The 13961-nt window shown below is 32.1% G+C and overlaps 1 protein-coding gene across 1 annotated transcript; it reads right to left on the bottom strand.

The window, feature by feature from the left end:
• Positions 1-269: 269 nt before the first annotated feature.
• LOC131852102 (transient receptor potential channel pyrexia-like) lies at positions 270-3704 on the bottom strand. Its single transcript, XM_059202733.1, has one exon. It carries the CDS (start codon positions 3446-3448, stop codon positions 500-502), a length of 2949 nt encoding a protein of 982 aa, XP_059058716.1. The 5' UTR covers positions 3449-3704; the 3' UTR covers positions 270-499.
• Between the last annotated feature and the right edge of the window lie 10257 nt (positions 3705-13961).

The raw sequence follows: 13961 nt of genomic DNA on the forward strand, positions 1-13961 counted from the left end.
TTAATGGAAATTGACAATCGGCGTTTACAAACCTGATTAGAACCTGAAACTTTGGACATCACGTAATCTTTAAGAAATCTCTAGTGCATTGCAATTCTATAGAACTATATGTTATGAATGTATACCTTGATATTGTACTACCATGTCTCACCCTACAACAGGTACAGAAAACTGCATATTCGCGGATGCTAATAAACCAGATGTACCTATGCAAATAACTCTAAACAATATCTATATAAAATTAACATAACAATAAAAATACACACAACAAAATTGTAACAAATGTATATTTACACAAGATAATAATTAAGTAATAAGTATAAAAGTATCATCAAATTTCTTTTATTATCTGTAACATTCATTATTTATCTTAGATTAAATCTATGACGCAGATATTTAGGCAAATATTTTGTCACTTGTCTAAATTATAAAAATACCCTGATGTTATTATAAGAATACTCAAGCTATTACCTATAACTATAAGTACACGATAAAAATATCACTGATATTTAGGAACATCTAAATTATTGTTCGTAAAAAACACAGGCGACTCAGCATTGTAGGGAGTCGTCACATGACCGGAGCGGTGTCCCAAATCTAAATATTTGAACATATTCTGCAGTAACTGTTGCTGTTCCATTAATAGTGTATTTAAATGTCTTATCTCCTGATCTATTTTCTTCAAATTAAACGTCGTCTGATCTATTTTCTCTTGCATTCCTCTCAATTCTATATTCATGTTGTGATCTGCAGTCTGTGATTCATTCTTATATTTTGATGAGTTATATCTATTTTTGTGTAAAACTTCCTTCACAGATCCACAGAATTTTACTTTGTTCAATTGCGCCAGTTCATATGCAGCCATCATTATGTCTGTTGGCAGTCTATTCTCACGGGGGTTCAATGGTTTCACGCTCAATATTACTTTTCCAGCCTCTGGAGACACCAGGGCCGTTCTGTATACGTATTTATGTAAACAATTAGGCAAGAGAGCGCTAAACATTCCCATTTCAACGAACAATATAAGTTTAGTTTGCCTGACTAGCCTAGATAATCCGGCAGTTTTCCTGAGACCTTGGATATCATGAACCGCAATACCGACAAGCAAATTCATCAAGATAATAGTGACAAACATGAGAAAAAGGATAAAAATAATTTGCGATGATATCTCAAAGTGCAGCGGTGGGTCGTCCTGAAGTGGATCGTTAATTAGTATACTTAAGTTCAATTCGCCCACCATCATTGAAACTATAGTAATAAAACCCATTAAAGGATTAGAAAACATTTCCTCATTCGGAAATACTACACAAAAACAGATACTAAAACCTAGCAAGAGACAAATGTAAGCCAAGAGTAATTTTAGAAATTCTGCTAATACCTTTTGGTACATAGCCACATAGTCACCGAACATTGGAAGTTGTCCCATCAACAGCATCAAATTTGTCCAAGCACCAAGCACTGCATATCCACCGACATGATTTTGCCAACTGTAATCGTCATTTATATTGTATAATGAAAATACAGAAAGTAGAACAAACCATTCCATTAAATTCTCAAATGTAGTAAAATACTGAAAAATACTCGAGTAACCAGTTATGCCAGTTAGTTTGCGAACGATCTCAAATGCTGTAATTCCCATAAGCACCCATCTCTCAAATTTAATAGGATTATTATCTAACATAGCTCCAAGTAAAGATTGCTTCTGACAAAGCTCATTCGGTACTCCATACTTCTTTGAATATTTTCCATTACAGGCCTTTACAACTGTTGTTAGAACATAGATAGATAAAAATGATACAAATAGAAAACAAAAAATTAGTCTTGCTAAATAAAACTTTCTTATTTTTCGCCATTTCATGTACAAAAATGCTGAGCACAAAGGATGCTGCAAAATATTCTTTTGACCTTCATCAATTAAAATATTTAAATACGTAATTTCGCGAGGATATGAAAACTTAAGGAGTTTACCAAAATCAAACTCAATTTGTACTTCCTCATTGGCTTCTGTCTGCGGAGTAATAGAAATACCATTGTCCAAATTATCTCGTAAAATTGATAAAGATTTAGGAGATTTTCGAGCAATTACGCTTAAAGCAGTATGGCCTTTATTTGATTTAGAGGTAACGTCAGCTCCTATAAAAAGTAGAATTTCAACACATTGAGTTACACCATCTATCGCAGCAAGATGTAAAGGAGAATACCCATAAACATCTTTTTTATTTATCTGTGCTCCACAACTAACCAACATATCTATGATATCACAGGCACGCTCCGAATGATTAACAGCAGCATGCAATGGTGTTCTCTTGTCTGAATCTTCAACATTGGGATCAGCATTGCCGTCTCTCAGGAGAGCTTCAATACATTCTACACTAGAACATCTGGCAGCTAAATGGAGTGCAGTAGAGCCCTTGTGATTTAATGTATTTGCTTTTGCGCCTTCAGCTAGTAATAATTCCACACATTCAGAATATCCTCGTGCAGCAGCTAAATGTAAAGCAGTGCATTCCCTGTCTCTTTGTTTAGTTAATCCATTTACATTTATCTTGGTTTCCTTCAATAAATAACTTAAACATCGTTGAGCTCCAAGTTCTGCAGCAATATGTAAAGCATTTTTACCTCCAGAAGTAACATAACTTGGATCTACACCCTTTTCTATAAAAAAATCCATACATTCTACGGCATCAGATCTCACTGCACAGTGAACAAGATTGTCTTCACAGCCTGCTCTCTGAACAACTGCATGTAAAGAGGCGCCATTGGATATTAATATATCGGCAACTTCCACACAATTTCCAAATGCTGCACAGTGTAAAGGAGCAAAGTATTTCGGAGTAAAATTAACATCAGCACCTCGAGATAGTAAATAAAGAACCGCATCTTTTCCAGCTGCGAATGACGTTAAGTGTAAAGCTGCTAAACCAATAGGCTCAGAGAATTGAATTTCAGCACCAGCATCCAAAATAGCCGGCAGCAAGTCGTCACGTGCTAAAAATGCTATCCACAGTAAAGCTAAATTAATGATTGCTTCTGGGGCAGAAGCGATATGTTCTTGTATATTTTCTGTTGTGACCAACCCGCACTCTATATCATCAAATAATCGCCCAGCACCCAATGAAAGCGCCTTTTCACATATTCCTCTTCGGATTGATTCATGTGTAACTCTCGCCTCAGTATCGGGAGGGACGAAATCAAAGCTATGGTATGTATCTGGAGCGTCCTCAGCGGGGGGTGAGGGTCCGACAAATAAATATTCCTTCGCTGCTCCAAGGTCACGGGCGGTTTCCAGTAGGTCAATGTTTCGCACATGCTTGGGTAACGTTACATTTAGTGGGAATTCTTCTGTAGCACGTGAACTCACACTACGTAGATATCGACTCCGAATGGAGGTGCGTGTACTATGGGATGGTGTATCCCAGACTATCTCGCGATATCCAAAGTTGTCCATAGCTCGAATGTGACTGAGAGACTACTCCATCCGACTCTCCGCTATCTTATCTACGGTTTGTTTAACTGAAGCTCGTACAGTAGAGATATTTGCCCGTGAGATGATTTATTATGTTGTTTTTACTCGTAATTATGCTTATAATATTGATACACTGTTGTAATGTAACATAATTTTCTATACATGTGAGAATGATTCACAATATTTTTTCCTTTGTAATTTATTTTATACTTTAAATGTACATTTTTATATTATGTAGAATTTACTTTGAAGTCTGAATTTTATTATACATACGTATTATTGTAAATATAAATAAAAACAAAAAATCGAACCGATGTAAAATCAAATTTCCATAATTGTGTTGTATATAATACGTTATTATATTGTATGTATTTTTTTTATATTACATATCATGAGATCAATATTCATTTGATATTTAGAAGCACAGCAGGAGCATTTCTAAATATATGGTTTAAAATACTGTGTACTCTACTAATCTATTTTATATAATTATAGTAACACTATCTGATATATTATATACATATATAAAATCTAATAACAATAATAACAACACACAGGTCTGTATCAATAATTCACCATACTGGACAGTGGTGCTTTCCAAGTTAAATCTGGCTATAATTGCCACTATTATTGTATAGTCAATATCACTATAATGAAATAAAATGATAAACGCCAAGTACAAAGCAGACTTGCTACTTTTAGCATTAATGGTTTCTGAATTGGTTTTGAAAAACATTAACGTTATCGAACCCACAGTGGGTTCGATTCCTCGGTCAATACAAATATGTATTCATGAGTATGTTTGTTTGTATCGGTCTGCTTTCCTATGTATATTATGTATTTATTGATAAAAAAAATTATAAGTAAAAATCTGCTGAAACTAAAGCCTGATCAGGACGGTATGGGTAAAAAAATATGTAAAAAATAAACATGTATTTGTAGCTAACTAAATTAATTAAAACTTTTGAGTGTGAAAAATCGTTGTTTGCAATATGTTATATTATATCGATACTTATTGCAACAATACAAATAATTTGTTTTTTTACATTATTTATTTGTGTAATAATTGGTTATTAAATATGAAAATGTTTAAATAAATAAACATAAATTATTTTCTAAAGACTAAATGTGTCGCGTATGCTATTTCCATCACTTGACAAAGGATCGAGACTTTTCATTCTTATCTGGAGGGCCGTCAGGGTACGTCAACCTCGATGCGCGTTTGTTTACCTCTAACTATTCCACAGAATAATAACTTAATCAATAGAAACAGATTAAAATCGCAACTACGCTCTATATTTATCGCATTTTGCCTTTATGGAGTTACCAATACGTTAGAAAAGATCGCCTATACTAATAATTGATCAGAAATTTGAAGGCAAGAGCCTTGAAATTCTTATATAACGTTTTGTTTCTTAATTGGCGTTACAATTTACTAATTACAAAAAAACTATGTAAAAGATATATCCATTTTAATATTATAAATGCTAAAGAATGCCTGTCTGTCTTTTTTGATATCTTTCGATGCGTAAACGGCTGAACGAATCTTAATGAAATTTAATATAAACGTAGATTGTATCACAAGGTTTGTTGTAGAGAGCTAGTAAGTAATAGAAGTAGAAGTAGCTGGTATAAGCACCTTTGTAAAAATAATCAGATATTTTTTTATTCTACCCCTCATTCGGAAGGTAGACACATCACAAGAAGAACGCGTAAGAAACGCGTATGTTGCTCTTTTAAATAAATGTTATTAAGCATTACATATTTAGGATTTTGTATGAATACAAACTGCATATAGAATAAATATAAGAAAGAACACCGAAGTAACCAAATTAAGTTTTGAAGTAACTCAACCTTTGAAAATTCGAATAAGCTTTTAGATATGTGATGTTTCCTAAACGAGGTAGAGTTTGTGAAAAGCCGTCTGCTTAGATGCTTCGTAAACCTTTTAGACAAGGCTGTGAAATTAAAGTATAACAATATTGTACATATTTTACTCCTTTAAAATGGCTTATCAGAGGCATCTTATGATAATGTTATGTCCATGGTGCTGTTCCTGTACATAAGTCCAGTTATATAAAAAATATATACTACTAGTGAAAATATGAGAGAACACTAAAATAACTGAATAATGGTTCGAAATTTATAACAACCTTCGAAGCTTCGGTAGGGCACTTGTATGTATGCGATCTCTTCTAACTAATTAGTAACTCCATAAGTGAAAATGTGACAAATATATAGTTGAAAATATGTAGTTGCTATTTTAATTCAGTTTCTATTGCCTTAGTTATTACTCTTTAAATTATTCTATTGATATTCCAAGATACACAGAAAATATTTACACTGTCAGTTGGACAGGATCGTTGTCAGAAACAAAGCTTGGCTCACCGGTATTGCATCAATATTGTCGTACATTTAATAAGACCTTGCTTTGATATGTAAATCTGTCTGGTTGATAGGCCGTTTATCTTGTGTCATAGTATTTTTATATCTTACTATAAATATAACTATATTTTAATGTATTTATTATAATTCTATCTGCGATAGTAACAATAACAATATTTCAGGACAATTCACACGCCATCTAGTCCAAAGCTAAGCAGAGCTTATGTTATGAGTACTGGACAACTGATATTTATATATATTTAAATATATTTTTTTATATTGCTTTTAGAATATTATATAGAACATACCCAGACTAATACAAAACTCGTACTCACGACTAACGTAGGTAGAATAATATTTTAAATAATTTTAGAATGGCTAATTTAATTAAACAATTCAAATATATGTAAGTATATATTGATAGGTATATATTAAGATAAGCGTAATATGCATGCACTAGTAATTTTATAACTAGTAGAAAGACGTTCATACTATACGACTTCCAAATGTTTTAGGAAATAATAAAAATAATGATAGCCGTGGACAATTTACACAACTCCATATAGTCCTAATTTAGCAGAGCCTGTGTTATATGTACTAGTCTACTATTAGAAATGTTAAATATTTCTTTCATATCATTACATAGTATAAAACAAAATCACTGTCGCTGTCCGTCCGTCCCCATGTGTGCCTAAATCTTTAAAACTACACAACGGATTTTGAAGCGGTTTGTTTTAATAGAGTGATTCAAGAGGAAGGACGAGTAGCAAGTTTTATATATATAGAAAACACCCCAACGAATACAAATAATCACTATAATACACTACAATACAAATATATCAGGCCAGGTATTGAACTCAAGACTGTCGAAGTAACACAGTCTGCAAAATCGCTAAGCTACTGAAGTCGTTGAAATTTTAGATTTGTTAGATAGATGTTATTTTTTTACTTGCTTACTGAATAAATAAGGATATCTGTAATTTTACGTCGTTTAATGTAATTTAATTTAATTTTATGTCGTGATCGTCTCGTGTGGTTGAAACGAATAGTTGTGCCTTTACATTGTAGTCTATTGGAAATGAATAATGAAAGAACAGAGTGGTGTAGTCTAATCGATTATTAAATTATTTATTATATGACAACCGATACCGTAGTACAACTAGATGAATAATGTAAGTCGTTTTGCATGGGTACCTGGGTCCCGCCTACCTCAACTGCCAAGCAGAAAGTAAAGTATGTTTTGATTAAAGGGTTCAGATTAGGCAATGAAGGTACAAGAAAAGAGGCATAACATCTTAGTACTCTGGAATGGCAACGCATAAGTGGTATCACGAGTCTTACATAATAACATGATGTTCGTAGTGAGTGAGTGAGTACAAAAAAGGTTTTAAACAGCCTATGTACATGGACAGCATGTACATAGGCTGTTTAAAACCTTTTTTGTATATATATATTTAAAACATTATAAAACAATTTAAACATATGTCAACAGACAACAGTCTTTGATTTTAATCAATAATAATGTATAAATAGATCCGGCAAATACACACATAGGCCACGGTTACCGCTGATCTGACGGTACATCAGACGGCTGGTAAATCCTTTATATTTCCAAATAAAAAAAAAACAACTAGGCAGTTATAAAAAGGTCTTATTTAAGATTTCATCCAAAAGAAAAAGATCACTGGTGTCTAATTAATAATAATGGCTTTATAGCTTTCACAGTGCATCTCTTTCTTTGAATAAAATTTTAAATACGACCTTTTTAGAACTGCCTAAGAATTTTAATACCGTTCATTAGCTCTCAAAGTATTCCACCACATTTTTCTGAAATGCCATCGACGTTTAAGGTAAATAATAATCTAAATAATCTTCACGCTGTCTTCATTTCCGAATCATGTATATAGACGACGGTTACCGCTTACCATCAGGTGGAAGGTCAGTTTGTATGACATTATGTTTATTTAAAAGAGCAACACGCAAGTGTCTTGCTCGTTTTTCACGTGATGAGACAGCTTTCCGAATTGAAAAACTAGAACTATGGATATCATTACCAGTTCTTCTCAATTGAATCTGTATGTCTATGTGAACTGGACGGTAGGGGAAAAATTATAATATAAAAAAACTGACGTTCATAAAATGTCGTACATGAATAAATGATTATCGAATTTGAATTTGAATTCAATGTGTTTAAATTTAAGTTTATTTGAAAAAAATATTTTCTGTTCTATTATATTCTATCCTATTGATAAAACATACTACATATTATTACCTAAGTCATAACGATCTATCTGCGTAAGTATATTCTTAATCTATGTAATCTAACATTTGCAACGCCTACATCAATGTCAAGGTTCATCCGATCTGATAGCGACAGCAATCAGCGACAGTTAATCTGACGTGTGTAGCCGACCGGGGAATCGAACCGACGGCCATGAGGAGACAACATTGTACGAGAAATTAGATATGAATTTATAAAGACAAGGGGTCGGAAAGTAGATTAATCAGCTATAAACGTTAATTAATGCTTTTGATACTAATAATATTGGAAACGTGAAAGTTTGTGATAAAGTTGTTTCAATGGGTATGATAGGTACTTGATCACACAAAAACGAATAGATGCAATTTAATGAAATTTGCAACACATTTGCAATTCCCCTAGTATCGCTTGTACCCATAGGCGGTGCATAACTCTAAGGTAAGGGAAGAAATAGAATAGGAAAACAACAAGTGAAAAATATACCCAAAAAATCCATAAATCGCGTACACTGCTGATTTTTTTTTATACCACGTAGGTAGAAAACAAGCATACGGCCCATCTGATGGTAAACGGTTACCGTAGCCTATGGACGCCTGAAACACCAGGGGTGTCACGTGCGCGTTGCCGACCCTTAAGAAACCTTAATATACCCTTCTTGAAAAACCCCATGCTGTAGTTTCGTGGGAAAACCTCGACAGGAACTTCATTCCACAATCTAAGTGTATTGACAATAGAGCAAGGTGATGTACTGTTTTACAGAGGATAGCAATATTGAAGGGTGTATATGTGTGGGTGATAATATATACCCATATTTTTAAATGTTTGGTAAGTACTCACCGAAATCGCGGCGGTTATTAATAAAAATGTTACAGTTTCGTCATACTTACCTTACATAATAGCATTAAGTATTTATCTTTTAAAAGATAAGAATAAGAATAAACGACATATTTACATTAACGTGTGAAAATTATTTCCTTATGTATCTATGTTAAATTAAATTTAAAAATGGTACTTAGGTACAATGAAAAATGTTACAAAAACGGCAAATACAGACGAAATTGAGCGGGTATATATACAATATAGAATGCTCACCTCGGGTTCGCACGGGTGTATATGTATTATATACATAAACATTCCTTCTATTTGTTAAAAAAAACCGTTGCGTAGTTTAAAGATATACATACTAATAGCACAGATAACATAATACTAATAGGGTCAGACAGCGACAGCGACTTTGTTTTATACTATGTAATGTTGATTTTGTAATGGATAAAAATAGTATGGTACACCCGCCTACGCTAACGGTTTACGCTGGCGAAGCACCAGTGGAGGATGATAAAATGAACATGAGGTCAAGTCAGTCCATCGTGGCAAATTCACCAGGAATTTATAACGATAGTTTCAAGGAGAACTGTGTGGAGGTCAACCTGATATTACATAGTAACTTGCTGGTAATGGTCATCCGTATACATTAGTAACAATATCCTTTCCTCCATAGTTTTTTTAGAAATTCAGCACTACTCTAAACAAATTTGCATGATTATATAATTATTGTCTTTAGTAAACTGTGATTAACGTAGTTGGTGATACATTTATCTTTCATCTTATCACATATTGTATATATATCATATATTGTATTACTGGTTGTTAGTCCTAAATAAAGTAAAAAAAAAATCAGGTTATGATCTCCTTCCGGGTGATGTGACCAAAGGACATACCTCGGTGGTCTAGCGGTCTAGCACACCGCTTTACGACCGTTGGTCGCGGGTTCGATTCCTCGCACGGCACAAACATTTGTATTCATAAGTATGATTGTTTGTATCGGTCTGGGTGTTTTCCTTGTATAATATGTATTTATTTACAAAAAAATATATCTATGTATAATGTATATGTATCAGTTATCTAGTACCCATAATACAAGCTTTAGTTAGCTTAACTTGGGTCTAGATGGCGCTGTGTGAATTGTCATGAGATTATTATTATATTATATTTTATGACATAGACACTTAGGTACTTCTTCATAGAATATTAGAGTCTGATTAGAGTTAAATAGCGCAGGCCTAAATAAATAGACTCGTCTATTTTGGAACTAATTCTTACAATCGATTTAGTCTGCGTGTTTTTTTATCTGTTGTTCATGTCCATCGTGAAACATCAAAATAAACAAACAAACATACTTTCAAATTTATAATATTAGTATGTATAAGTATAGATCCTCATCTTGTATAATTAAAAAGTCTAATTTATATTTCATATATTGCGCTATCATTATTGGATATCAAATTGTACAGTGCGTTATCAGATTGAAATTTTATAGTTTTCAATAGTTTTTATTGAGGTCATAACTTTCTCTATCTAAGGCATATATTGCATTTGCAAAGTAAAGAAAATACATTTATTTTCTAAATATATAATCAACTAATAATCCGTCCCGGCTTCAAACGGATGCATTACAAATTTTTAAATTTCTCGGCTTGTTCTAGACTATATACACGTATGTATTATACACATAAATCTTCCTTTTAAATCACTCTGCCTGTTGCTGAAAACTGAATTAAAATTCGTTGCGTAATTTAAAAGGTATAAGCGAACAGAGCGACGGCGGCTTCTATTTTATACTATGTAAAGATAAGAAGGCATGTCGAATATCAAATATATTTATTATAATAATTTGACGACCTCGGTGGTTTAGCGGTCAAGCACACCGCTTTACGACCGATGGTCGCGGGTTCGATTCCTCGCACGGCACAAACATTTGTATACATGAGTATGATTGTTTGTAACGGTCTGGGTGTTTTCTATGTATAATATGTATGTATTTACAAAAAAAAAATATCTATGTATATGTATCAGTTATCTAGTATCCATAACACAAGCTCTAGCTAGCTTAACTTGGGTCTAGATGGCTCTGTGTGAATTGTCCTGAGATTATTATATTATTATATTAAGGGGACTGGATTGGATTTCATATAATTAGTACCCATTAAGTTGTATTAGTGATCAAAATACAATCATAATTAATTTAATATTCAGTAAGATTATATACAAATCACATCTAACAACATTATTACAATATTAATCTATTCTCAATTCGACCACAGAATTAAAAAGTAAACAAAAGATATGCGTGTGTGTCAAATATATGGTAGTGCGTGTGTAATGTTTGCATGCACAAAAATACTAACATTCTGCTCTCCTTCTATATAAACTATAAGTGTGCAAATTTGAAATTACAAACTGAAAATTTTGCTAATTACATACATACCTCCGTCCGCAAAATTTTCTTAAAAAGTGGCGCAATGCTTTCTCTTCTAATATATATACTATATATTATAATATATACATAAGATAATCAACAAGTTAATTTTTGAGGAACATGTGTATTCTTTGAGGTTTTGTGTATGTATAAATATTTAATTACACGTGCGAAGCCGGGAAGGGTCACTAGTTAATAACTAATAAACAAAATGAAGTGTTAATTATTATTATATATATTTAATAACAAATAATTTTCTATCAAACAATGATTAATGCGGTTCCCAATGAAGCGAAATGTAAACAATTGAGATATGAACAAGATTCTGGAGTAAGGTTAAACAAACATACAGACAGACAAAGGGTTATATTTTAACGGTATCAGTTAATCAATTGTGTTTATAATTTTGGTTTTAATATAGTGATGTGGAAATTACCTACGGTTTATAAAGGTTTGTTATATTTTTAACCAATTTTAAAGATGAAGTTATCAATTTGTTCATGTTGTTTTTTTATGTTATTATTACAAACCTTTAATTTCCTGTTGCTGGGAATATATCTTAATAATATTAATAAAAACCTTGAATACACATCGATATCTAGTCCCATGCTAAGCGCTTTTGGAGTCATACATAAAATGTTAATTAAGTTTACTGAATAAAAAAAAAATCTTGTTATGGGTACTACTAGACAACTTTAAGAGATATATATTAAAATATTTTTTATAAATACATACTTAATATACATAGAAAACATTTAGACTAATACAAAAATAAATATGAATAAGTATCTTGTACTACATACATATGTATAATATATATTTCACTATATATTTGCTAAGATGATAACATCAGGCGTTAAGTAAATATAACTATACCATAGATATGATACAGCTATAGATTGAAATAGGAATCTGTTGAATCTGTAATACGACTTCTAGAAAATGTGTTTATTACAAAGCAATATATATTTGTCAATATAAAATACAAATTAGCAGAATAGTAATTATAAATATTTTTTTTTATTTTATAATCTATGCTGTATATATATCGTTCTCGTGTCACAGTGTTAGTTGCCAATTTCTCTGAAACTGTTGAATCGATTTTGATAAAATTTTATATGTAGACTCGGTAGGTTTGAGAATAGGTTGTTATCTAATTTTAATAAAGTATGGCTTAGTGAAATATGTTAATAACAAAAAAATTTGTTGTGCCACTCTAGATTGGCCCAACATATTTTTTTGTATGACAAGAAAAGACATAGACTATCTTAATCTAAAAAAAAGTAAAAGGTACCAGTTAGTTATAATATATAATTATGTGTAAGGAGATTTGATGTATTAACTTACCATTAAAACCAATTTATCGACACATTTATCTTTCTACAGAGACGAGAGCAAAAAATGCAACATCCTGTCTATCCGGCAGGATTATTGTGATGATATAAATCCTTTTACACAGGTATGTAGTCAGGAGGACAAATAATAAAAATAAATGTAGATTCGCGACTATAATCCCAGTGTAATCAGAGCCATTCTCAACTGCTGACAACCTGGAAAATGCAAAACTTAAAGCCGGTTCTGTTTGGTTACTTATGGGGATTTGTTTAACTTTATACCATCACAATACAGTTGATACTTTTTTTTAAACTATTCTAATGTTGGGCGTAGCTGACGTTTACAGCTTCACTTGACGAAAAAGGAAACCAGTGCTGCTTGTAGGGACTGGTCTGCTCTTATCACTACGACAGATTTAATCTTATTGTATATTTATAATTGACCCAAAAAATTAGTGCTGGTTGGTAGTTTGTATTCACACGTTTCGACTTGTAAATGTAAACTTAGAAGGATTATTTAAAAGAGCAACACACAAGTTTCTTGCTCGTTCTTCTTGTGATGAGACAGCTTTCTGAACGAGTGGTAGGTAAAATACAAATTGTTATGACTATTCAAAAGTGCTTAAATTAAGTTTATTTAAATAAATGATTTTCTATTCTATTCTATTCTAGTGCAACCCATGAAAGAGCTTATGGAGAGGCTGAAAATCAACGTTTTCCAAACTGACGGATACTTCAGTCAGAGGACACCGCTAAGGCGTTTCCTCAAAGTAGATTTATGCAAGTAGATATATTCCGACCCTGCATTACCCTTAAAGACAGTCCTGTTTGAAAAGAATATTCTTATCGTAAAATATTAATTAAAATCTGCAAAAAGGTAGATGGCATAAATCCGCCTGTCATCATATATCAAAGTCCTTAACTTATCGATGAAACCGACAACAATTTAATAGGTCAGTAAATGAAATAAACAAGAAAAAGTATGTAATATAAGTAAAGCTAAAAGTAAGTTGTTTCGTATTATTATTAATAAAACAATATTCCTTAATAATAACTATTATTAATTATTTTATTTTTATCCCGTAACCGTAATCAAAATTAAAAAGACCACTGTTTAAATTTAACCTGTTCTTAATCATCATTACATAGTATAAAACAAAGTCGCTGTTGCTGTCTGTACGTCCCTATATACAGGATTTATCTTAAAGAAGGCTTAAATCTTTAAAACTACGCAACGGATTTTGAAGCGGTTTTATTTAG

Source organism: Achroia grisella, unplaced genomic scaffold (genome assembly GCF_030625045.1).
Source record: "Achroia grisella isolate CSIRO2021 unplaced genomic scaffold, CSIRO_AGI_Agris_v1 utg840, whole genome shotgun sequence".
Lineage (NCBI taxonomy): Eukaryota > Metazoa > Arthropoda > Insecta > Lepidoptera > Pyralidae > Achroia > Achroia grisella.

What these genes read in the sequence shown, in the direction of transcription:
- LOC131852102 (XM_059202733.1), bottom strand. Translation starts at nt 3,448, where the DNA reads ATGGACAACTTTGGATATCGCGAGATAGTCTGGGATACACCATCCCAT.